We start from the raw sequence: 26,736 nt of genomic DNA, 5'->3' as shown, positions 1-26,736 counted from the left end.
CAATATAGCCACACCTTTCTGTTCAAAATTATCTCATAATTTTTAAATGTACTATTGCCGTCTAATAATTTTTCTTCTCTTATCTATCACAAAAAACTCCAAATACCCAAGGGATTATTTTTTCTGATGCAAAATTATTTTTAAAAATCTAAATTCTGCCTTGTTATCAGAGTCATCAGTTTCAGATATAAATGTCAGAATGGAAAAATATTTCCTTGAGTGACCTATGCATCCAAAACTTCAGTATCTTCTCTGGAGTAAAATGGACAGATTGTCCCCATAACTGAAGTTTGCATGTCCTGCTGAAGGTTGAAGGGTACAGTAGCTGGTTAATGAGGCCAAAATTAGAGTGCTTTCTTTTCTTATAAAAATATGCACAAAAGTGACTAAGAAGTTCATAGAAACTCGATATCAGTTGAAGAAATGGCTCCCATCACCATAGTTATAATGCAGAATTATCCATGGAAATACTTTGGAAACAGCTGGAATTCACAGTTAGCCAGTAATAATACAGCATGTTGTTGCCACATCTTAATTGAGGAGGTAATGAACCTCACTACACAGACTTTACCACTGCTTTGCAAACATATTGGTAATTAATGCCTTGTATTCCTATGAGGATACAGCAAAATAGACAGAATACAAGCGAAAGAAAAATTGCAATATGCAGGTGCCAAGGTTGGCAAACGCATTACTTACCAGGCTTGCCTTTTATTTGGATTTGCAAGCAAAGAACAAGAAGCAACAAAAATGGAAGCAAAATAGAAAAATCAGGGAATTATCAAGAAAGCAGAAAAAAATTAAATGCAACAATCTGTAATGCAGAGAGCACAATATTCTTTTAATTTGGAGATGGAGATCAAAACAGCATAGTTGTCTTGAATGGATGAATATGGTTTTGGCCAACAAATATAGGGATGGTAAGCAACCACGTGAATGAATGGTTCAGTGAGAGCAGGAAATTCAGGTTGTAAATATGGAAACTGAAAAATGGAAATGCTCTTTATGGAATTTACTCTCACAAAATGTCAGGGACAAAAGGACCATTCAAAGGGAACTTGCATAATCTGTGGAGCACTGGCTAATCCGAATGAGTGATATTTCACTCAATAATCCTTACCATCCGCCAATGCTTTTAAAAAATAGGTTTCTTTCAGTGGATGGCACTGCAAGCTACAGTGTGGCAAACACAGGACACAGCCAAAATGCAATTTAATTTTAGAAAGCAAAAAAGCATGCAAGAATGGCAGAGATTGACGGAACGGTTCTAACAAAGGAAATTATATGAAGATGAACAACATTTGAAGGATACATAACAAAGGATGCTGATAGTCATACACAAAATACAGTTAGATGAAACCCCTGCCTCACAGATCACACATTCATATCTTTAGAAGTGAGCAGACATTTTTGCATTTGTGTCACAGGCACTGCATTACTTAAGCCACTTCTTTAAAGCCTTATCATGACTATTTGACTCAATTCAGCGATCCATCAAAAGGGATTAGCAAAATACATTCAGCCGCAGACTTATGAAGAGCTCAGAAAGGGTCTCTCCAAGCTGTATGAGGAGAGCAGAGTGATATTTGCCTTATTCTTTTTCTGAAGGATTTCAACCCTTAAATTTTTTTTTGATGCAGCACACAGACAATATATTATATATATAGACACATCCTGTATGGGACAATTGCATATCTAACCAGGAAGCACAGGCAGATATATGAGGATTAGATGATCCCCATCTCTTTTCCTTTTATAATTGGAATCTGAAATCCTGCTGTCAACACACAAAACATCTGGCCATCTAAACATTTAAACCATCCAAACTGGCATGAACCACTTAAGTATAATTCTCATTCTGTGTCTGATTCTGTGTCTTAGCTTTGGCAATCCAGATTGTACAAGCTACTTTTGTGACCAATATATTTGTAGGCTCCGTGGGTTCCAGTTCTCCAGACATCAGCCGTTCTACATAATGAATATATATGCCTCGTTGCGACTCAAAGCTCTCCTATGTGAAAGAACTCCCCTCTTTCCAATGGGAAAGAATGGTGTCACTATGAACCTCTGTTTTGTTTATGTTACAGCAGGTAAGGGAGGAGAGTCAACGTGATGTAAGGGTCTTGAGCGATGCTGAGAGACAAACCTTCAAATCCTTACTAAACTATTGGAAATCCACTCCATGGCCTTGGGAAGGTCCCACTTTAGAAGCTTAATAAGAAGGTGATGGCAAACCTCCTTTGAATACATCTTGTCAGGTGTGTCAACAAAAGTCAGTTGATATGAAGGCACGTAACAACAATAACAACAAAGTGAAAGAGCGATGACTTCTACCATGTAAAAAAAAGGAAATAAAACCAGCCTGAATCTCTTTCTCTGATTCTAAACAGCCTTGAGTGATTTTCCTAAAAGTTTCACAAACATTAGCAACTTTGCCAAAGAGTATAAACCCCCATGGTTAAAGTGGCTATACAATTATGCCGGAAAAGTCTTGTGAGGATCACTTTTGGATACACATGCATAAAGTTGCAGTGTTGTGATGTCTGAGTTTAAAAATGAGTGTGTTAAGTTTAGATTTTGTTATCCAATCAGATAAACAATATAGGCAGCTGATCTCAACAAAAGCTCTGAAACCATGGTTTAGGAATTGGATCAGTGCCATGGGATGGACTGCATCTAGATCCAATGGGAAAGGGGGAGAGGGGCAAGAGTCTTGCCCCAAACAGCTCCCTTTCATCTGAAGCCATTTCCCTTGATATCATCTGGCCCCATTTCCTCTTTATCCATATACTGAGAGATAGGAGTATTTTGTCCATGCTTCTCTTTGCATAGATATGGATATCTGCTTAGAACATCTGCTTAGTATCTAGTTCCTTCAGGACTGGAATGAATCCAGATCTCAGTCTGAGTCTCAGTCTTTCAGTCTGAGAGGGGAGATGCAAAGGAATGATCTTCTAGAGAAGGCCACTGTTTCTTAAACGGTTGGTCCTGACCCCAAATGAGTTCCCCTTAGGTTAGTGGTTCTCAACCTGTGGGTCCCCAGGTGTTTTGGCCTACAACTCCCAAAAATCCAAGCCAGTTTACCAGCTGTTAGGGATTTCTGGGATTTGAAGGCCAAAACATCTGGGGACCCACAGGTTGAGAACTACTGCCTTAGCACAATGTTAGTGTCCTGAAAAAACTTCTAAACATTGCCTAGTGGTTGTTTTAGACATTTACACAAACCTATGTGCAGTGTTTAAGTCGACTCTGCAGAAGATGCTTCAGCTGTACTTCATAAAATCAATAATCACCCTGTTTAGCAAGCCTTGTAAGTGCTGATTTGTTATCAGTAAATGTTTGATTTATATACCTATTTTACACACTTTAATACTTGGTGTCACATAAAAAATTCTCAGAAACAGAGGAAGTCAAAGGAAAACCTACTCTAAATTAATTTTATGAAGGGCACCCCATGATACATTTGCCTTAGGGTTACCATAAGTCAGAAACAAGTTGAAGGCACGCACCAACATACTGTCAAAAGTATGCTCCTTTCTACCCATTAAAAACAGCTAACCTATAGTGCTAAAAAGCAAAGAGTTACCAATGAGTACTTTAGGGCAAATTTTTAAGTCTGTTCCTTTTCTTGTACTGCAGAAATGGCACCAGAAAAGATACACATATACAGAATGTTTTGGAAAATGTTCACAACAAATTATTACATAGGTGCTGAATACATTTGGCAGGGGTGATACAAATATTGATAAAAGAAAAAGACAGAATGAGTATCAAGAGCAACAGAAACAAACTACACACATACACACTGAACCCCTGGTAGACAATTGTGGTAGGCCAGGGAGCAAAAATGTTACCCTAGCATCCCACAGAAATTGCATGGACTGCCTAAATACCTTAAAATGAAAGAAGCCAAACCAGAAGTGGTTGTAGTCCACTTCTGGCTTTGGAAAAATGTGAAGTTTTAAAATATTAAATAGTGCAGCAGGTCCCAGATCTATTTAAATTGTGAATTGCTACTTCTGGATAATAATTTATCAACCTTTTTGTCAGAGAAAAAAAGGCTGGGAAGTCGGGAAGGCTAGAATGCCCCAACGAATTTGGAAAGCCAAATACAGCAGCACTATGCCTACTTCAAATATAAAGTACCATGATTAATACTGCAAACTTTCATATTTGCAAAGTTACTGTGGATACATAAAAATAATATAAAAATAGTGCTGCTCCCCACAACATCATAAATAGAATCAAAGAATCATAGAGTTGGAAGAGACCTTGTGGGCCATCCAGTCCAACCCCCTGCCAAGAAGGAAAATTGCATTCAAAGCACGCCCAATGGATCGCCATCCAGCCTCTGTTTAAAAGCGTCCAAAGAAGGAGCATCGACCACACTCCAGGGCAGAGAGTTCCACTGCTGAACGGCTCTCACAGTTAGCAGATTCTTCCTAATGTTCAGGTGGAATCTCCTTTCCTGTAGTTTGAAGCCGTTGTTCCACGTCCTAGTCTCCAGGGCAGCAGAAAACAAGCCTGCTCCCTCCTCTCTATAACTTCCCCTTACATATTTATTCATGGCCATCATGTCTCCTCTTAGCCTTCTCTTCTGCAGTCCAAGGTTTTCAGAGTGATGCTTTATGAGCCCTTGGTCTGTCACTCTTCAAATTGGAAATGGAGCAGACATAAACTTTTATTTTCTAACCATTCAAATAATGGATATGCAGATCCCGAGAGATTAATCTCACAAACACTGTTATGATTTATCTTTAATCAGATACAGCTGATGTTCAGTTAACCTGATGAGTCTGTTTTAACTGTGGTTTTTTTTCGTGTCAGGAGTGACTTGAGAAACTGCAAGTCGCTTCTGGTGTGAGAGAATTGGCCGTCTGCAAGGACGTTGCCCAGGGGATGCCCGGATGTTTTTGCCATCCTTATGGGAGGCTTCTCTCATGTCCCCGCATGGAGGGAGCTCATCCATGCTCTCCTCGGGTTGGATTCAAACCGGCAACCTTAACTGTGCTACTAGACACAAACATTTGGTGCCATAAGCCCTTCTGAAACTGAAAGAAGACAAACAAGCCCCGTCAGATCCTCATTGGTTCATAGAGTTGTGATGTCTTGTAACAAACCAGCAGCCAAACTAATTTGGAAAAGTTATTCCCAAAACAAGTTTAGCACTGTAAGACAGTGAATTTTGCAAGGCAACACATCCAAAAGCTCTGGGGAGGTTAAGTATTTTAAATTGCTGAGTACTTATCTCAGTATCTGAAGAATAAATACTGACTAGCAATCATTTAAATAGACTTGTAATCAGTTAGAAAGGGTTTCTTTTTTCTAGGTGGAGGGGCAAAACCCAATGAGAAAATTTGCTCTTGATGTTTTTTCTTTCTTTTCCAGACTGAAATTCCTTTGGGAGACAGCTGTGTTGAAACCATTTCTTCTTCTTCTTTTGAAAAATTTAATAAAATGGCTGACTGAAATCTAATTCCACTTCTCCTCACGTATGCAATATATGATGCGTGGCTGATGTATCTCTGCACATTTCTTGGGAGGTAAATTTCACTGTAATCAGTGAAACCGGCTTTCAAGTGAATGATAAATATGCGCAAGGGGCCTGTAGGAATGTCGAAAGGATTTGCCAATGTGTAGGGAGCCTTTGCCCTCCATTTTCCCACTAAAAGGGGTTGTGTGCACTGCATCCCTGACTCTTTTTGAAATCTCCCAAAGTGAAGTGATGCCAAAACTCCTCCTGTTGTGTTGTGCCCTGGATTGTGATCAAAGTGCTTATGATTGGATTACCAGTTGCTAAACATTTCTGTATCAACTAATCCATGAACTAGGAGCTCTGCTAAAATACACACACAGAGACAAACATATACATATGGAGAATGAAGAGAAATCACCCATTGGCATTGGTACTTACATTATAAGCTATCATTCTAATCAGAAATGTATTAAATAATGGATGATCCATCTAACTAAGTAACAACAAATTCTGCTCAGGATGCCAAGACTGTCTATGCAAAATCAGACATCTGAATTAACTAGCGTTCTCTGAATTTTTCAAATCTCATTTTCATGAATTTACCATAGCAAATTTTTCTTGATTTTAAAAACCAATACCAAAGAAAAGTGGATTTTAAGATCAAAAGTGCAACTCAGCTTTACATTAATGTCCATTGTCTCTGATTAGACCAAGGAGTCTGTCTGTCATGACAATAGCACCTACCTATCATCTGAGCGATTGTCTTCTCATACTCTGAAACGATTTTCCTATAAAGGACAAGAAAAGACGATAATGAATGTGTCCACATAAGTTAGTTTTTTCAATAGCATCAACACATCTTCAGAATACATAATGGGGGAAATAAGAGTTTAGTTATAAAATAAATATTTAATCTGAATTCAGGATTCAGGAACCGGGACTGTATGGTCTTCAGATATCAATGGACTGCAGTTCCCTAAGTATCTCAGTATTGGCTATGCTGACCGGTGCTGATGGGACCTCCAATCAGGTAATATCTGGAAAGCTAAGATTTCTTAACTCCTGCATAATCAACATATGGTACAGCCAAATATATCGTAGAACTATTAATCCTATGCTGCTGTGTTCCCGAACATGCTACTCAACACTTGTGGTCTTTCTAGGGCTAGATGCAACTCCTTCTTCTATGAAGAGCATTAATCAAAACACCCATTGACATGACTGACAATTAATATGGAATCTTTCATACTTGACCTTGAAATCTGGAAGTAATTTGCTAAAACTCCATCATCAGCATGGGTAGAGAGCATGTATAGCAGTGGTTCTCAACCTGGGAGTTGTTTTGGCCTACAACTCCCAGAAATCCCAGCCCGCTTACCAGCTGTTAGGATTTTTTGGGAGTTGAAGGCCAAAACATCTGGGACCCACAGGTTGAGAACCACTGTTGTATAGCTTAGATAGGACTCCAAGCATCTAAACCAGACTTGTCAGGTGAACAGACTAGCAGTCCTGCATAGATAATATATCAAAGATATCATAATTTAAAGTTCTGTCTTAAGAATATTAGAAATCAATGAGGTGTGTTAGTGACTTCAAGTAGACGACAGATTGTGTCCTTCTGCTATTCCATATGCCCAATTTGTAAATTCGTGTGGGAGGAATACTTTCCTAATTTTGCCAGGAAACCAGGACAGCAAGAAGGAAGGATGATGATTTGCCTCCTCATGGTCTCAGTTTAGTGTATGAAAAATAATTAGCAATTGTGTTCTTATTCAGAGTAACAGAAAGTATAGGTGATGCCATGCAAATCCTTGCCTGTCCCAGTTTTAAGGCAAAACATTAAACCTTCAAGCAAAGTGACAATTCTACAGTGTTGCTTTCACTTTAAAACACACATACTCAACATCCTATTCTGAATTTGTTCCCAAAAAGAGGCTAGCTAGAATAAGGAGATTATAAGCGATTTAAGCAGCTCATCCATGTCTTTCCAGAGTGAAATCAGGCTAATGAAATGTGACTAGCCTTGATCCGCAGCATTTGCGTGGTGAGTCACAATTTGCGAAGTGAATATTAAATAAAGTCAAGCATGTGCTTCCTTGCCTGTTTATTCCCTAAATTGTGCCACACTCAATAATTCTTTGAAGATATTTTAAAATCTGATGATGAAAAAAACCCCAACTCTATTTTTCCCATATTACCAAAAAAAGTATCACAAGATATTTAAATGAAAAGTGTGTGAGTTTTATTGCTTTATCAAGCTGACCTACTGCTATGGCCATCTCAAATAAGGATGAATAAGTCGCAGGTTTAGGGAAGAGCTGAAGAAGGCTTAATTCCACATGAAACTCCCTACACAGTATTTATATCTAAGGGCATGTAAACACTTTTCAGGTGGAAAGGTGTTGGAATGGAAAAATGTTTAAGAAGTCCTGATCTAGAGAAACCATTTTATTTTGGCAGCAATGATTCAGCTGACTTTCGGAAAGATCCCCAAAGTCATTTCAGGTACAAATCACCTGCAATCCTTGCTTCCTCGGTGCATAAATATCATTATGTTTAACAGAGATGAGCCAATATAGTTCTATCTCAGTTTCACTCTAATTTTAAAGGACCGAATATAGTTCAGTCTCAGTTTCAGTTTCTTTCCCCCCACTGTTTCAACATTAGTAAGGAAGGGCCTAGTAACAAAAGTTAAAAGAAGTCACAAGCACATCAACAGTTTTTCAGAGGAGTAAAGCACGTATGTTCTTTCCTATCTGAAAGAACTGATATAGAAAAAGATAAAAACACACCTCATTTCCATGACTTCCCTCCTGCTCTCTTCATATTTTTCTTTCCATTCTGATACCTCTCTTTCCTTAGCTACAATCTATTATGAAAGGAGAAAAAAAAAGTTTTATCATCATAAAGATACCAAGAGTCAATCCAAAAGAGTTTTAAAAATCAAAATGTGTTGGCATATCTATTTCTTCTATTTTAAAACAAATTTAAGGCTAGGGAAAATAAAGAGGGTAAAATCTAGATCCAGGTTAACAGAGGTTAATCCAGCTTAAATTGTTAACAGAGATAGAGAAAGTTTCTTTCACACATGAGAAAAAGACATATGACCTACAGATGTGCTTTTGTTTGGACCCCATCCGTTAATATGACATTCATACAATACTAGGATTCCAAGCCCCCCCCCCCCCCACCAAAAATACGTTTCAATCACATTATCAGAAAATGCTAAAATTGTAGCTCATAACTTCACTTCTACATGTGCAATACTGATGTGAACTTAACACCAGTGGATCTTGCCAAAATCTGACCATGAGTGTTATAAATTCGATAAACTAATACATATGGTGCCCATGTGCGTTCTTTTGCCATATATGCAAAAACAGCTGTGCTGAAATTCATAGTGCAAGCAAGATTTTCTCTCCCCAAGTAATTATTATCATAAATAGATGGAAAATATGAAACAAATGGCCAAGTTAGATAACTCTGTATACTGCAAAAATGTTTACAGCTGAGGTCCAGAACAGACACTGTCCTAGCTACTTGTTAGTTTACATCTGTGGTTCCAAACCTTTTTTTGACTAGGGACCACTTGACCAGGGACCACTTTGACCAGGGACCATTCTCCAACATTAGTACAAAAGGGTTACAAATCAGTTTTTGGTCAACTTTAGATTCAATTTGGTGATTTGAGGTGCTGATCCAGAAGATTGCATTCGAAAGACCACATCACCTCTAGTTTCTGATACAGAACACATGCCATCCAGTAGTCGCCATCTGCTCGCTCACAGAAAACCATATTAGAGCTGTTGTGGTCTATACAATGCAATGTTCTGAATTAGCACCCCAAATAATCCCAGGAACAGGCCTAAAAACAAAGACACCAAGGTGCCCGCACTTTCAGGTGCCACATGGAAGGGTTCCGCTTAGGGGGAGGGAGGAGGAGGGGAAGCAGCAGTCAGGAGGCTTATTCTTGTGCCTTTTGTGAGTAGTCAGCCTCTCCCCTCCCAACATCCCTGTTGCTCAGCACTATAAGAGGGTTTTGAGAGACCAGTGACTCTTGTTGCAGCGGTGTAGTAATGGTGCTGGCGGACCATATTTTAGTTCTTGGGGACCACTGGTGATTCATGGACCACAGGTTGGGAACCACTGGTTTTGATTAAGGGGTAAAATGCTGAGTTAGGAGCACATCATGATTAAGAATTACTGTGGAATATATTGCTGAACTATGGTTAAGAGTAGTAAGAGAGAAATTATTCTTAAGTAGGAAATGAATCATTCCTTGCCCTGCATTCTACCACTCATAACAAGTTAAGTAGCATCTTGCTTGTTTTGGCTCAAAGTTACAGCACATAATTTGTTTATCTTAATAATAATAATAATAATAATAATAATAATAATAATAATAATAATAATAATAACCTTTATTCCTACTCTACCCTATCTCCCCAAAGGGACTCAGGGCGGATTCCAACAAACAACAGCATACATTCAATGCCTTCATAAAACAGATAGATATTGGCATAAAATCCCAACAAGACCCCACATATGAAAACAATGTTAAAAACCCAACATCCAATTCAACTTAATATCAGTGAATTGAACATAACATCAATAAATTAAACCAATGTAGTAAGACAGACTATACAGCTTTTATCTTTTGTTTAAAAAAAATGGTCCAAAGAAATCTTAGAACAAATGCTTTTCTGAAAACCAATTAATAACGAGAAACAACTTTTAAAATTTCAAATAAAAACTACCTCCTCCCTGGCAACTCTCAAGGCAGAGTCCAGATCTTGTTGCTGGTAAAGTAAACCGGAAGTATTTTCTCCTTCGGAGCTACTTATCCGAGAGTACAGTGCACTTTTACAGATGGAAATATCAGTGGAGATTGCAGGGTCTCTCTGTTAAAAGATGAAAAGAAGGTGGTGATAAACAAGTGGCTGCAATAGCATTTCAATCAATCATTTTAGAATAAGCAGGGAAGGAAGTGGGCAAGGCAGGACAAACAACGAGGAATGGTGCTGTTATGATGAATGGAAAACAGGCATCTGAATCTAACTTTGCTGGTACCATACAGATGTCAGTATGAATGGATCTTAAAAGTCTAACATGTGTAACACAGATTGAAAAAGCATGACTAAATAAAATACTCAAAGCAGAGACCCAGAGAAAATGAACAAAACAGTCAGAATAAAGGATGTATTCCCTAATAATCTTGTTTTTGAAAAGCATGCTTGTTTCTGATGAAGACCCAAGGAACAGTGCAATGGTTCTGGTTTAACAGGGGTTATATACAAAACCACAAATGCATTGTTATGAATTCTGATCTTTCTGCTTCAAAGTATTTCAGCACTGAACTCTTAGTACCACACAGGCTCAATTTGCTCAGATGTGGGAAATACTGACCTCTTGGCCTGAGAGAGTGAGAGGGAAAGGGCATAGTTTAAAAAACGATCTGTCCATATACCTGAGCCTACTCCTCACCAAAATCTTCTCTAGCTCTCTCTCACCAAAGACACTGACTATTCTTTCTATCATTCTCTTCAGGGCAACCGTCTCACAGGACATAGGCTGGCACCTGCTGGACTCCTATTAGCAATACAGTGGTTTATTCACACTAGCAGTATCTAACAAAAACAACAAGGCATGAAAAGCACAGGACAAGTGCAAACCAAATATTTTTTTTCAGTTGTCCTGTTAAACTACATGTGCTCTATTTATATTTTCCTTTTCTTGCAGATGAAAATATTGACAAGGCTGTTAGCAGTGTAAGGAAAGGAGTTTTTCAAAAGATAAAGATTTTCCCCGGAAGTTAAGTCTAGTCATGTCTGACTCTGGGGATTGGTGCTCATCTCTATTTCTAAGCCAAAGAGCTGGCGTTGTCAGTAGACACCTCCAAGGTCATGTGGTCGGCATGACTCCATGGAGCACCGTTACCTTCTCGCCGGAGCGGTACTTATTGATCTACTCACATTTGCATGTTTGCAAACTGCTAGGTTGGCAAAAGCTGGGGCTAACTGAAGGAGCTCACCCCATTGCTTGGATTCAAACGGCTGACCTTTCGGTCACCAAGTTCAGCAGATCAGCACTTTAATCCGCTGCGCCATTGGGGGCTAAAGTAAAGTAAAGTAAAGGTTGGGCTAAAGTAGGGGTGGGCAACTGTTTAGGCAGTTTTGGGTGGTTTTGGGCAAAAATGGTAAAAAAAAAATCAACCTGAAAAGGTTATCTAAAAAAAAGTAAGAGGAATCTGGGAGATCTGCAGGGCTCCCATGGAAGCGAAGGGCCACCAGTAGCCTGTGGGTTGCACTTGACCTATCCCTGTGTTAATGGGTGCCTGAATGTTGAAGAACTCCAAAGCAAGACACACCCCAAAGTAAGTATTGTCAGTCACACAAGACCATCAAAGAAGAATCCAAGGAAACCATCACCATCTTGCCTTGCTGTTCCTGACTTAAGATTGAGTAATTTAAACCATCCACTTGCCTCATATTCTTCTGGTAAAAAGGCAAAGATCAAATACTGGGCTACATAGGGTAGCAATATAAGCAAGATTTTCATACTCAACCTGAGAAGTTCATGCAATGCAATTGGATGTATCAATCAATCAAAATAGTTTATTGTATGGGCCCAAGACCATGACAGAAAGCATCACATGTGCACAATAGTACCCTCGGAGCAACAGGCACCAAAGATACTAAAACAGAAACCATAATCATGCTCCCACTAAGAGCAAAAGCAATGCAAGTCAACAATTAAAATACATTTTGGAAGAGGGTCCAGTTAACCCCTAAAGTCTCCTTGGATATATGTCAATCTATGGTTTTGATATAGACCACCAAGAATAGCAGGAAAATTTTCTGATTTCAATATTATAAATGCACATAATATTCTACACCTTTGCATAAATAACAAAGCAATGCTGAACATGTAAGAAGCATTACTGCCATGCAATTTCTGATTTGTATAGACAGTTGGACACCATGACTTCAAAAGCTCACTGTTTACCTAAGCAGATCAAAAACAGCTTAATAAGCTGTAAGTAGAGAAATTAGGTACCACAAATTGCAGGGGATGTATTTTACAACACCATAAATAACAAGACCAGAAATGCAGTGACCGAGAGGAAGATGGAAGGAGGGAGTCCTGATGGCTCTTTGTCATAGAGAATGGAGCAACAGCACCTCCTGTGACTGAATCTGAGTGCAACCTCAACCTCCAAAGCACCAAAAAATACCTGGACTTCAAGACTACATACCTCTTTCTGTCTGTCTTGTTCTGTTCTGTCCTGTCTCTAAATGGCATCGAATGTTTGCTGTATATGTGTACTGAGTCCCCTTGGGGAGATAGGCCAGAATATAAATAAAGTGTTGTTGTTGTTGTTATTAGTCCATTGACTGAGTAGATCTATTCCCAGAACTAAGCAGGCCATGAACACAAAATGTAAACGAAGGTCTCTTAAAGTGTTTTGTTCCTTGAAACTAACTACCAGTGCCATCATCATATTACCTGCCAATAAGTGAGTTTTAGGATCTTGTTTGATATTATTTAGAAGTGAAACACCCAATCCCAAATCAAACAAACAGTTGGCTTTCATATTTGTGGTGCAGCAAGTTTACTTGGGATTTAATTCAAGATATTACAGAAGCTAGGATCTGAAGAAAACCTATGAGATAGGTTCAGCACCTGGATAGCTCCTTTAAAGACAGGAATAAATGCCAAAGCAGGTTCCTGTGACATCTGGCCAAATGAGATTTTTTCCAGTTTCTTTCTATTAAGATATTATTATTATTATTATTATTATTATTATTATTATTATTATTATTATTATTATTGTATGACACAGCAAACAGAATAGATATGCTGGATTTCGTATCACAAAATCACAAGTTGAACACTTCCCAAGTGTCTAGGACTGTGTAATGTATTTTCGGATGATGCACGCAGATCCCAGTAGGGTGGCTTTTTGCAGTTGGCAGATCGTAATTTTGTCAATGCCTATTGTTTCCAAATGCCGGTTGAGATCTTTTGGCACGACACCCAATGTGCCAATAATAATAATAATAATAATAATAATAATAATAATAATAATAATAATAATAATAATAATAATAGTAGTAGTAGTAGTATTGGGAAATGAACATGCAAAGATACTGTGGGACTTCCGAATCCAGACTGACAAAGTTCTGGAACACAACACAGTTGTGGAAAAGAAAAAGGTTTGGATCATTGATGTTGACATCCCAGATGACAGTTGCATTGACAAAAAACAACAGGAAAAACTCAGCTGCTATCAGGACCTCAAGATTGAACTTCAAAGACTCTGGCAGAAACCAGTGCAGGTGGTCCCGGTGGTGATGGGCACACTGGGTGCTGTGCCAAAAGATCTCAGCCGGCATTTGGAAACAATAGACATTGACAAAATTACAATCTGCCAACTGCAAAAGGCCACCCTGCTGGGATCTGCGCACATCATCCGAAAATACATCACAAAGTCCTAGACACTTGGGAAGTGTTCGACTTGTGATTTTGTGAAACGAAATCCAGCATATCTATCTTGTTTGCTGCGTCATACAATAAAATAATTATTATTATTATCATGACCAAAATAAATTGATAGACTTTGATCCAATTGCTAGCTCCAAGTGGAATAGACTAATCAAACCAACTGCTGGATGGCGTTACCAGTTTTGTAAATCCCACTGATTCAATTGGTCTACTCTAGCAAGGATTAGCAATTAGATTTAGGAAGCAATAATATTACCACTCAATATTAGCACATTCAGGGTTGTATCTTTTTCCTGAATGTCAGACTTGCAATTTAATATAGAAAGAATAGTGAAAATTATACAGGAACTTTTTACTTTTGGATGAAAAAAAAATCCCAAGACACACAGCTGCATGATATTCAGAAGTACCCTCCACCAAGATGGATTAAAGTTGCTATATAGTCTCCAGCAGATCCTATTACAACTAATCTGCACTTATTCCTTAGCTACTGTAAGTCAGTGTGTCTTCCTGAAGATTTGCCTATTGTTTGTTTAGTTGACCTTGGCAATTGCTGCTTCAAATGGGAAGTTAATGATTAAACAGGATGCTTTCCAACCTGACACCAGGAAAACACAAAAGCCACAATAAAATTAGGGATTTCCTGTACGCCAAATTTTTTGTATTCACCATCAAGATCAGAAAAATCTCATCTCTTTATTGTTGATAGTAACAGGAATGTTGCAATTGGAATATATGCAGTTAGAAAGCAACTCATGCTTCTGCCCAATATCTTCTTGTTACATGTTGGAAAAATATCTCTTATGCTTTCTACAATTTGTAGATAATATTCTTTTAAAATATTTAGTTTGAAACATTCACTGTATGTACAATATTATATGCATTAAGTAGGGACCCAAGTTTCAATTGGTAGGTTATTAAAGGTAACACTTCTTGAACCAAAGAGCATCTACATCAGTGATTCTCAACCTGTGGGTCACCAGATGTTTTGGCCTTCACCTCCCAGAAATCATTACTAGTGGTAAACTGGATGGGATTTCTGGGAGTTGTAGGCCAAAACACCACAGGTTGAGAACTACTTATCTACATTATGGAATTAATGCTTTCGATCATGTTTAGACTCCCTAATAATACACATGAGGACCTTTACATTCCTTATTTGCACTTTACAATCCTGAGATCGAATACTGCTGTTTTATCTATAGCAATTGCTGTATTTTATTGTTTTTACCAGGGGGTACTGTGAATTTATGACATTGTGTTTGACTGTTTATTGTCTATGTTTTGTTTTGCACTTGTTGTATTTTGTATGTCGCACCTGGAGTGTTCTGTGAGCTGCCCCGAGTCCCTCTGGGAGATGGTGGCGGGATATAAATAAATTATTATTATTATTATTATTATTATTATTATTATTATTATTATTATGCAATTTCACACAATTTTAACTGCTATGGCCCAATACTATGAAATCATGGGAGTTGTAGTTTTACAAGGTTTTTTTGTCTTCTCTGACAAACAGTTTTGATACCTTACCAAATTACAAACCCCTTATCATGGCAGCAAATGGGGTGTCAAACTGAATTAATTCTGCAATATAGAGGTACTCCAAGTGGAAGCTTTTGTGATGCATCACATTATTCAATGTTCAAATAGGTATGCAAGCTGAATTTTATATACACATATACAATATAAATTTGGATTAAGTGATTATGAGATAGATTGCTAACCAGCTCTAATTACAGCTGCAAACAAATTTCGGTATAGGCATTTTCTAAAGGAAGGTGCTTATATTTGTGAAGCAACAACCTACTGCAGGGCTGTGGTATATACTGCATTTTACATCAGATATACAACACTAGTGAAGAATTCTTTATAGAAGATCCAACTGAAATGCAATCTCCTATTACCTGAATTATGGGACAGCCACAACCATATTTCATGCAACCAAAATTAAGACATATGGAGGGTTGAATTACACAAACAGATACGAATAAATATCTAAATGGGAAATGTCCTTTCCAGCCCACTAACTGGACAGATCCTGCTAGAACCTGCTTTTTCGCTTACTAATTTTTAAAGAGAGGTAATTCTGTCATTTTGCAAAGTTATCTCCAAATTCTATCTTTGTCAATTTTCTTGTTTTAAACATTTTATTTAATAACATCACTGTATGCACTAATGAAAATATACCCTTAAAAAAGATGTGGAAAAGAAAGATATACAAGCTCTCTCTACCTTTTACTTCTGTGTATACTATGTGTATGTTTGATCTAATTGACTTTGTATCAGTCCCTCTGCTGCCACCTTTCTCCCACAGAGAATACAACGTTGTCAATGCTTTCCAAGTTTGACAGCGAGAAGGTAAATGGCAGTAGAGTCTCACTTATCCAACATAAATGGGCTGGCAGAACATTGGATAAGTGAAAATGTTGGATAATAAGGAGGGATTAAGGAAAAGCCTATTAAACGTCAAATTACGTTATGATTTTACAAATTAAGTACCAAAAGCATGATGTTTTACAACAAATCAACAGAAAAAGCAGTCCAAAACACAGTAACGTTATGTACTAATGACAGTATTTATGAATTTAGCACCCAAACTTCGCAATATATTGAAAACGTTGACTAAAAAACATTGGCTACTAACAAATTGACTACAAATAAAGATAGAATTGCATAAAATGAACTTATAGTAGCAACACTGTCAGAAATGAATCTATAAAAAGTTCAATACTTGCTGCCTAGAGAAACAGCTGTGGATCGGGGCAGGAGGCAAACTGTGTTGGATAATCCAGAACGTTGGATAAACGAATGTTGGATAAGTGAGACTCTACTGTATTTCAATTCCCTTAAAACTGTTTTTTCTTGAGTCATCTGCTTCTATTTCAAACTCACAAATTCAGATTTTAACACCTATTCACATGTGATGACTCATGGGCCATGTAGTCCCGTTCCTAGTATTATTGTGGCAGATGAAGAGGAAAACTTCATCTAACTGGTTTCCCACCGTTTCAGCCAGAATTGGAGCCCTTGCACCTGCAGGATATCTGCCCTCCAGAAGCCAGCCAAACAAGCCTTGAGCAGAAATCTCCCCCATTTTCTCGCCGAGATTATTATAATCAACAAAGAGGCGCTCGCGAGGCGACTCGCCGGAGCGCCAGGATCGCTGCCAGACAATTAGATGATTAAGTCTGTTTCCCTTGGGAAACTTTAGGGAGTCATGCATCTGGACACAGAATGGCTTTCGGTTCTTGTTCCCCAGAGAAAGTGTTCTTTGGCGGGAAAACGAGATCCTATTTAGGTGTTTGCCCTCGTAGGAAACCTTGCGGAGTCAATTCGTCAGCTCGTGGAGTGAGATCGTGTGTAGACTTCTACTCCAGTTCCCAGCTCCTGAATCAAGTTCCCAGCCCTGCCTTGTTCCACGGATTTCTATGGACTCAGTTCTTGTTCCACGATTGCCTTGTTTCAAGTTGGACCTTGTTAAGTTTCAAGTCTTGCCTTGCTTTGCGTTTTAGCCACGGACCTTGCTTCTCGGATTCAAGCCTTGTTTTCTATTCCTTCGGATTTACCTTAAGCCTCTAAGACTATGGACAGTTCCCCACACTATTGTTTGCCAAATAGTGTGTGTTTCGGTGAAGTGGATTATAACTTTGGGCTTTAATATCATATATTGGACATTGTTTTCCTGGACTATATTTGACCTTTCCTGAAAGGTCTATTTCTGAACTATATTCTACACTTGTTTTTATTGACTTTATATATTCCTTTAATAAAGATATTAGATAGAATCTGGCCTCTGCGCATGGTTATTGGTGCTCTGCAGCCTGGGTCCTGACATCACATGAAATTCAACAGCCACATTTCTCAACTTCGTCACACAAAAGAAATCAGTTTCCATAAGCTCTTGCGCGTGTAAATCCCTAACAAACAACAATGTTTAAAAGCCTGTTCATTGCAGTTGATGAAACAGACAGCAACAGCCTCATTACAAATTGATGGGAAATCTGCTATTGGCTTTAGCAGGAAGTGGATTATGTTCATACATTAAGCAGTCGGATTTCAGGCTATCTCATCAGAGCAAACTGTTCATCAAAGAAGAAAAACAAGTGGACTTTGCTTCTCTGAATTAGCTTGCCCTCAATAAGCCAAAAGTAGATCCCCAGTCAAAGCTGCTCAGAACGCAATTATGGGTCTGCAATGTAATGGTTTTTCAAAACAGGTCAAAATCATAGTTCGCTTGAATCTACAGCTCACTAATCCGAATATGTCAGTACATTCTTGTAGCATTCACTCACTATGAAAGATAATGTTTCTTTTGTTTCAAAACACCAGTGCTATAACCAGCTGTGTTTGGTTGTTATCAGCATTAAACAAAGAAACCCAAACAAACCCCAAACCACAACCCCCTTCTCAAGTAAACCCCCATGAGCAGTGACCTTTGCATTAACATCACCACACGGGACCCTCTAGAGCAGCTGCACACATCAAACACACCACTTAAGAACCAACATCTCACTCTAGTTTAGACCACATGCATCACAGGAGCAACGTCACACAAACATGGCAACAGCCAGCATGCTGTAGGCGTATCAGGAAGGAAACACTTTAGATTTCAAAAGAATAAAGGGCATTTGCACAGAGAGGGCTCCGTCAGCTTCCTCTCCCCTCCAGATTGTTTCATCCTTATCTGTTAGATGCTTAAGATGTGGGTTGATTGAACATTTAAGCTTGTAATGCCTACAGTGAAACTGGTTTAGATGTCATGTTTAAAACTATTGCTGAAACAGCAAAATATCCATCCATACAGAACTCATCACACACTGTAGCTAGGGGCTAGAAAGTTATTTCTGAAATACAAAATCTATTACGTTGTTCATTACAACCCCCCAAAAGAACAACTCCTCAAAACTGCCTTTTCCTAGAGGAAAAATACCCATGTGTTGCATTGTTCATTGCATTGCTTGTTATGGATAGGACAGAGGAGTGTAACTGTTTGTCTTGAATGTATGTGCAACAATCCTCCACCCAAAGAGTTAAGAAAAAGGTAATGCACAGATGATGCATTACATTAAAATAGATGTAATCTGTGCCTACACTTGTTGAAAGAGGAACTAATTGCAAGTAACATGCCTTGTCTATAACTAACTCACGACCAACACTTGGAATGTCTTACATCCATGGTAACCAGACAGAATTCTGGCTTGCTGTGAGTCTTTCAGGCTGTATGGCCATGTTCCAGAAGCTTTCTCTCCTGACATTTCACCCACATCTCTGGCTGGCATCCTCAGAGGTTGTGAGGTATGTTGCAAACTAGGCAAGGGAAGTTTATATATCTGTGTAAGGTCCAGGTGGGAGAAAGAACTCTTGTTTGTTGGAGGCAGGTGTGGATATTGTAACAGATGTGGGCGAAATGTCAGGAGAGAAAGCTTCTGGAACATGGCCATACTGCCCGAAAGACTCACAGCAACCCAGTGATTCCGGCCATGAAAGCCTTCAACAACAGACAGAATTCTCCTTTTATAAATTAGGCAACATGCCAACCTCAGGGTTCAATTTAATTGTAGACAATCTGTCTTTGGCATCATAGCTACTCATCATATAATTAGTGGGTTTTCTCCAACCACTGGAAGGAGATCTAGATGAGTTCTGTTCATGATGCTCTGGCTTGCTGGAAAGGGAGGGCTGAACTTTGCCGATTCTCTTTTTCTCTTACAGTCCACAGTGACACCTCCCACATTTTCTGGGGGTCCTAAATTCCATGGAATAAATTATTGGAAAGTAGGGAATTGCAGGGAGGGAGATGAATTTGCAAAGATCAACCTATCACTTTGGTGCAAATTTCTGAGAGAAATATCTGAGGGGCCGGGCTGTGGTGCAGGCTGTTGAGCAGCTGCAATAAATCACTCTGACCAGGAGGTCATGAGTTCGAGGCCAGCCCGTGGCAGGGTGAGCACCCATCAATTAAAAATAAAAAATAGCCCCTGCTCGTTGCTGACCTAGCAACCCGAAAGATAGTTGCATCTATCAAGTAGGAAATAAGGTACCACTTATAAAGTGGGGAGGCAAGTTTAACTAATTTACGACGTTGGAATGAGGAAGTGCCGTCAGAGTGGATGATGAAGCAGCTGCTCCCCCCTGTGGCCAGAATCGAACATCCCCTCAGAAGAAGGTTAAATTGCCTCTGCGTCTGTCTGTCTCTGTCTCTGTTTGATGTGTTTATGGGCATTGAATGTTTGCCCTATGTGTGTATAATGTGATCCGCCCTGAGTCCCCTTCGGGGTGAGAAGGGCGGAATATAAATACTGTAAATAAATAAATAAATAAATAAATAAAATATAGGGAACTACAGGCGAAATGAACATTCCCCAATTTATTTATTTACTGTATATACTCGAGTATAAGCTGGGTTTTTCAGCCCTTTTTTAGAACTGAAAAAGCCCCCCATGGCTTATACTCGGGTGAGGGTCCTGGTTGGCTTATATTTGGGTCAGCTTATACTCGAGTATACATGGTACATTTATTATTTTCGTCTATTATTATTGGCATTGTTACATTTATTATTTTACTCTACTTATTATTATTATTACATTTATCATTTTACTCTTGTTATTATTGCTACTATTCCATTTATTTTAATCTATTTATTATTATTAATAATAATACATTTATTATTTCATTCTGATATTATTATTGTTATTGCATTTATTATTTTACTCTATTTATTATTGTTCATACTGTACATTTATTAATTTACTCTATTATTACATTTATTATTTTACTGTATTTATTATTATTATTACACTTATTATTTTCCTCTATTGTTGTTGTTGTTGTTGTTGTTATTATTATTATTATTATTATTATTATTATTATTATTATTAAAAGGATACATAAGCACATTTACATTGAAGAAGTTGAGAATAAAGATTTAATCAGAGTTGGACAGTGTTATCTTAAATTACAGTTTTATGTAAATATTAAAAAATGTAATTTTATTATTATCTATTTTTATTTCTGAGATTTACCGCTCTCGGCTTATACTTGAGTCAATGTTTTCCCAGTTTTTTGTGGTAAAATTAGGTGCCTTGGCTTATAGTCGGGTCAGTTTATACTTGAGTATATACGGTACTTACTATATTTTATCCCGCTCTATCTCACCCCGAAGGGGACTCAGAACAGCTTCCAAATTGGCAACTATTTAATGCCAAATAAGCATAAGCATAAAAATACAATGTACACATACTTTAAAATCAGTAAAAATTAAAAAAAAACATAGCATATGAATACATTAAAAACAACTATTTAAACCACACAAGATCCAAAGTTATAATCCAGGAGCCATTCCAATTGTGTTACAATTACTTCATAGCTGTCTATTGCACCGAGTGCTCTCCAAAAGCTTGGTCCCATAGCCAGGTTTTTAGTTTCTTTCTAAAGGTCAGGAGGGAGGGAGCTGATCTGATTTCACTGCGAAGGGAGTTCCACAGCTGAGAGGGGCCAGTATTGAGAAGTTCCTGTCTCTCGTCCCCACCAGACGCACCTGCAAAGGAGGTGGGACAAAGAGCAGGGCCTTCCCAGAAGATCTTAACCTTCAAGGTGGTTCATAGCGGGACATACATTTGGACAGGTAAGCTGCTTTCACTTTTCTAAGAACAGAAATATTACACTAAATCAGACAAATCTTTGACTGATGGGAAGACCCACACTAGAATCAAAGAATCATAGAGTTGGAAGAGACCTAATGGGCCATCCAGTCCAACCACATGCCAAGAAGCAGGAAAATAACTAACTGCATCCAAACCAATGAATCCTCACAACTTAATCAGAATTGTTATCTATCAAAAATATAGGTTACTTGCTTTATCCCACCTCAGTATTGTATCTGTGATAGCTTTCAAACAATAGCATGCTAAAGTTAATGTCAAAAATTTGGTGATTTGAGTCATTTGCCAATGATTAATAACTGACCCATATGAATTTTACATACATTTCTCTCGCCACTGTTGGGTATTCTGAAGTTAACACTAATACACTCAAGGTAATTGTGAATACTCCTCAGTATACAGTGTTCCCTCACTTATCACGGGGGTTAGGTTCCAGGACCACCTGCAATAAGTAAAAATCCGCAAAGTAGGGACACTGTATTTATTTTAATATTTATGCATTATTTTAGTAGTTATACACTATTTTAAGTCTTTATCAACCCATTGTGTTTTGATAAATTGCCTCCTTCTCCTCCCGCTGCCGCTTGGGCTCCTTTTCTCTCCCTTCGGCTTCTCCTTCCTCCCTTCCTTAGGCTGTAAATTGTAATTTTTATGATTTATAATAGCCTTTTAGAGTTTATTGAAAAACTGCGAAACAGTGAATCCGCGAAAAGTGAACTGCGAAGTAGTGAGGGAACACTGTATTTCCAAAATCTGGATATTCCAAAAGTGTGCTGGGTTTGTCAATATTTCCATGAGGATGTTTAATATTTATCAAATATTAGACATTCCATTTAATGTAACAATTTGTACATATTATACTAATTACTACCCCCACTAAAATTTCTCCAACATAATCAGCATTGAATTATTGTAAAAGTTAACTGATCAAGCTTAATTTGTGAAGTGCAAAGCAGTGCTGAGCAACACACTGACAGCCACAGTTGTGTTTCTGACCAAATAGACGTGCTAGTAATTTCTGAAATATATCTGCAAGTGATGGTGACAGCGTTTGAGAGTATAAGAAGATTCCTGGCATGCTTCTTAGGTCTTTCTAAATATGAAGGTGCCAAAAACATCAAGCATCACCACTCAGAGAAACTCCAGTTAACTTGCTGTTAAAGGGAAAAGCAGCACTTGGATTCCTTAAGCAGTGATCAATCACACACACACTGCAGGCACAGAAGAGATACCTCAGTATCTAAGGAGCTGAAAGAAGACAGGGTAATTTGTCTGGCTAACTTCAGGGCTTCTATCCTCATTGCGGCAAACTCTAACTCCTCCTGTCAGTGGAATGGTTGGTGGTTGTGAGCGATGCACAGGGAAAACTCATTAAAAACAGGGTGTTAAAATGAAAGCCTACGTTCACAGAATGAATGCCATACATAAATCCATTATGACCAACATTTTGGGACAACACAATCTTATGTTGATATAGCATTCCTTGGAGGATTGACTAACTACATGCACCTGTACCCCCCACTTTTCTATAATCTGACGTTTTGAGTAAGGTGGGAGAATTCTTTTGAATATTATCCCTAACCTTCCTATCCACAATGTATTTAAACTCCCTCTCCTCCCCACATGGCTTGGAACTTAGGTAAAGCACTACCATTACTGTTACCTGGATTCCCCAACCCCTTTATATTCCAAGAAGAGTGCTGGAAACTAGTAGTAGTTCTCTGAGGAGAAAAGAAATACATCTCCCTGCCCCTGCTAGGACTATTACACTATGAAACACGACTTTTGTTCTTGGGTTATAAATATCATTTCCTAATTAATTTTATCATAAAAACATGGGAAAAATTTTTTAACTGCAGAAACTTTGTTTTTGCAGGACATCCTACAGCACATTATGCTATAGTTTTTCAGTGAACATCTCATACAGTCACAATCAATTCAGCATAGTTTGTGCAGCCACAACAATGAAGTTCCTGGAGTATAACAACTACTTTCAAAGGGGGTACCACACAATTAAACAGGAAATGACACTTTCAAACCAGGAACATATTTTTTTCCAAATTTTGTTACACATTCTTATTAGTTACATAAAATTTGAAGTCATTGCTATGATCTATACATTAAATATTGAGTAGCATGTGAAGCAGTTATTTTTAGAAGGTGGGTGGAGAAGCCTCGGTTATGTTTTTAAAATGTAGCATTTGAGAAGTATGATGAAATAAAATCATTACATGGTTCAGTATCCCTTATCCAACATGCTTGGCACTAGAGGTGTTTTGGACTCATTTTTTTGGATTTTGAAATATTTGTATACACATAGTGAGATATCTTGGAGATGGGATCCAAGGCTAAATGTGAAATTCACTGATGTTTCATATACACCTTCTACACATAGCTTGAAAGTAATTTTATACACAATGTTTTAATAATCTTATGCATGAAGCAAAGTGTGCCTACACTGAACCACCCTAAAGCAAAACTGTCACTCTCTCACTGTCACTATTGGAATCCCAAATTTTTAAAAATTTGTTCAATTCTTTCGTTTTCATTACGTCTTATTTTATCTTTCACTTCTGTCATTTATAATTCAGCCATACCTAGCTACTTGAAATAGGGAAATAAGCAATTTTCTGCCCATGGGGAGAAAATTTATCTTAAACTATATAAATCCATCTGATTCAGGGCTTTATTAGATCTCTGTTTTCACTGAATCAATTGGGCAAGTGCAATGTGTTGCATGTTTACTCAGAAGAGAGATTTCCAACCATGTACACCACAAATTTCCCACACTAATAGAATAGCTACCATTATAGTTATGAACAGTTTCCAAAGAACTGTCACACTGAAGCACAGAAATGTTGTCTTCCCGACATTATCTATATTCGCATGTAACATAGAGTATACATGCACACACTGTATACACCAGTGATTCTCAACCTGGGGTCCCCAGATGCTTTTTACCTTCAACTCCCAGAAATCCAAACAGCTGGTGAACTGGCTGGGATTTCTGGGAGTTGTACGTCAAAAACATCTGGGGATCCCAGGTTGAGAACCACTGGTATACACGATATATCTGCTATAACTATGGATGGAGACATTATATGAATTATGGTGTAGCATGAATAACCATTAATGGATACATCTAATTCACATGATAGGTTGAAAAGATGTGTGCTAACGTGCGTGAGAGAGAAAGAACGAGGGAGTGACTATGAAGCAGCCATGTATGGAAAACTGTGAAAATCAACCTTAAGAGAATCAGGGAACTGACTGATTCATTATGTTGAAATATGGCTGTCTTACATTAATGGTAGACTTGGGGAGTGGGAATGTGGAGAATGTTGCATTACATAAGCCTGACTCTTTATGTTTTACTGGTGTGTACAAACACACAGCCAAGGAACACCAACAGACTCTTTTATTACAAACCTGAAGTTTCTGAGCAAATATTGGGGGATTCTTTTCTGCTAAGTCAGGTTCTAGATACTGAAGCTGATCACACATTGAAGATGGATGAGATATTCTACTGAGGAGAGCATCAGCAGAGACAAAGGGGTCATCAGGTGTGGTCTGAAGAGCAAGGAGGACACAGAACAAGTAACAAAATCTGGCAGAACAGTCCACAGATAAAACCACTCAGAAGCCTCTGTAAATATATGTTCAGTTCATAGGGAATTACCAGCTAAATCTGCAGTAAACAGTATTTTCATGACAATGGGTAGAAAAGAGAGAAATAGGAAGCTGAAAGTTGCTGTATGTCGTTTGTGCCAAGACTTTAAAAGGAAAAACATAATACAGTTTATCGTCATTGATCAATATAATGATATCATATTATAACCCTTTAAACCAGAAATGAGAACAAAGTAGCAACCTGGATGTTTTTGGACTACAAATCCCAGCAGCCACAGCCAATATTGCTAAGGACTAGAAATGCCAGGAACTACAGTTCAACAACTTTTGCAGGAGACTATCATGATTCCTACTCTACTTTAAACTGATGCACTGCTTTAATTCTACAAGGCAACCGTTTTTCACCCAAGTCAGTTGCCCAAAACAGAATTTTCTGAAAGAAGATCTTACTATGTCAATGTTGTTTGAAGGGGTTCCTAAAGTCATGGGCTCCAGTTCTTTTGTTTTTGACTTTTCAGAGGGCTGTATTGATGACTCTTGGGGAGCAACTAGGGATCGTGAAGTTGGATGTTGTAGTTTCATTCCAGAGGGCAACTGAGTTTCCGTTTCTTCCAAGCTCGACCTGCAATAAGATATAAGGAAGTGTAATTTCCATAGGACCTTATACTTTGCTACTAAATTGACTGCCAAACTGACGGCACCACCTATAATTTTGCATATACATTTGCATAACATCAGATCCTAACCTTTAAAATTTGAAAATTAATCTAGTAAGATTGACCACTTGCCTTTCACTAATAATCCTGTTTGTACGCCTCTCCTAGCACTTTTGATGGCTATGACACTTTGGATAACCACTCCCCCTGATGATATCAACATAATTAGCACTTTAGCCCAGTTTCCTACAGATTTTATCCATGATTTTATCATGATGTATTGTATGTGTTTTTATAACTTGTTTTATTGTTGTTGGATTTGATTTGTTCTACTGCTTGTTTTTATATTGTCGTGACTGGGTTTGGCCCCATGTAAGCCTCCCCGAGTCCCTTCGGGGAGATGGGGCGGAGTATAAGAATAAAATTATTATAAATGATTATTATTTAAGACCAATGGTTCTCAACCTGAGGTCCCCAGATGTTTTTGGCCTACAACTCACAGAAATCCCAGCCAGTTTACCAACTGTTAGGATTTCTGGGAGTTGAAGGCCAAGAACATCTGGGGACTCCAGGTTTTGAACCATTGTTTAAGACCTTGATAAACAGATATCAATTACTGCATCGCCTTCTAATTGGTAACTGATAATTATGTCTCATTATTGTGTTATGCTGATCTGATTGTAAACAATGCATTTATAATAGTTATCATTGTTATTAAGGTTATTAAAGTTGTTTGGCTCCATACTACAAAGACAGTATTTGAACAGGGAATGATATGGGTCAGGGAAATGACATTATTACAGTA

The 26,736-nt window shown here is 38.1% G+C and overlaps 1 protein-coding gene and 1 long non-coding RNA gene across 7 annotated transcripts in view; one reads left to right on the top strand and one right to left on the bottom strand.

The window, feature by feature from the left end:
* Positions 1 to 2,387, top strand: part of LOC134297714 (uncharacterized) — a 123,494-nt gene extending 121,107 nt beyond the window's left edge. For both annotated transcript variants that reach the window (XR_010004566.1, XR_010004565.1), the window contains exon 2: positions 2,088 to 2,387. This is a non-coding gene — a long non-coding RNA (uncharacterized LOC134297714). The remainder of the gene's footprint in view (positions 1 to 2,087) is intronic.
* Positions 1 to 26,736, bottom strand: part of tacc2 (transforming acidic coiled-coil containing protein 2) — a 241,272-nt gene that overhangs the window by 8,968 nt on the left and 205,568 nt on the right. For 2 of the 5 annotated variants that reach the window (XM_062976022.1, XM_016992233.2), the window contains 6 exons: positions 25,726 to 25,897; positions 25,075 to 25,215; positions 22,878 to 22,967; positions 10,234 to 10,377; positions 8,269 to 8,345; positions 6,221 to 6,264 (listed from right to left, as the gene is read on the bottom strand). In XM_062976022.1, coding sequence (XP_062832092.1) covers positions 6,221 to 6,264; positions 8,269 to 8,345; positions 10,234 to 10,377; positions 22,878 to 22,967; positions 25,075 to 25,215; positions 25,726 to 25,897 — 668 coding nt within the window. The remainder of the gene's footprint in view (positions 1 to 6,220; positions 6,265 to 8,268; positions 8,346 to 10,233; positions 10,378 to 22,877; positions 22,968 to 25,074; positions 25,216 to 25,725; positions 25,898 to 26,736) is intronic. The other 3 variants (XM_016992239.2, XM_062976023.1, XM_016992235.2) reach the window with 2 other exon arrangements.

Source organism: Anolis carolinensis, chromosome 3 (genome assembly GCF_035594765.1).
Source record: "Anolis carolinensis isolate JA03-04 chromosome 3, rAnoCar3.1.pri, whole genome shotgun sequence".
Taxonomy (NCBI): domain Eukaryota; kingdom Metazoa; phylum Chordata; class Lepidosauria; order Squamata; family Dactyloidae; genus Anolis; species Anolis carolinensis.
This window is presented reverse-complemented; position numbering and strand designations above follow the sequence as displayed.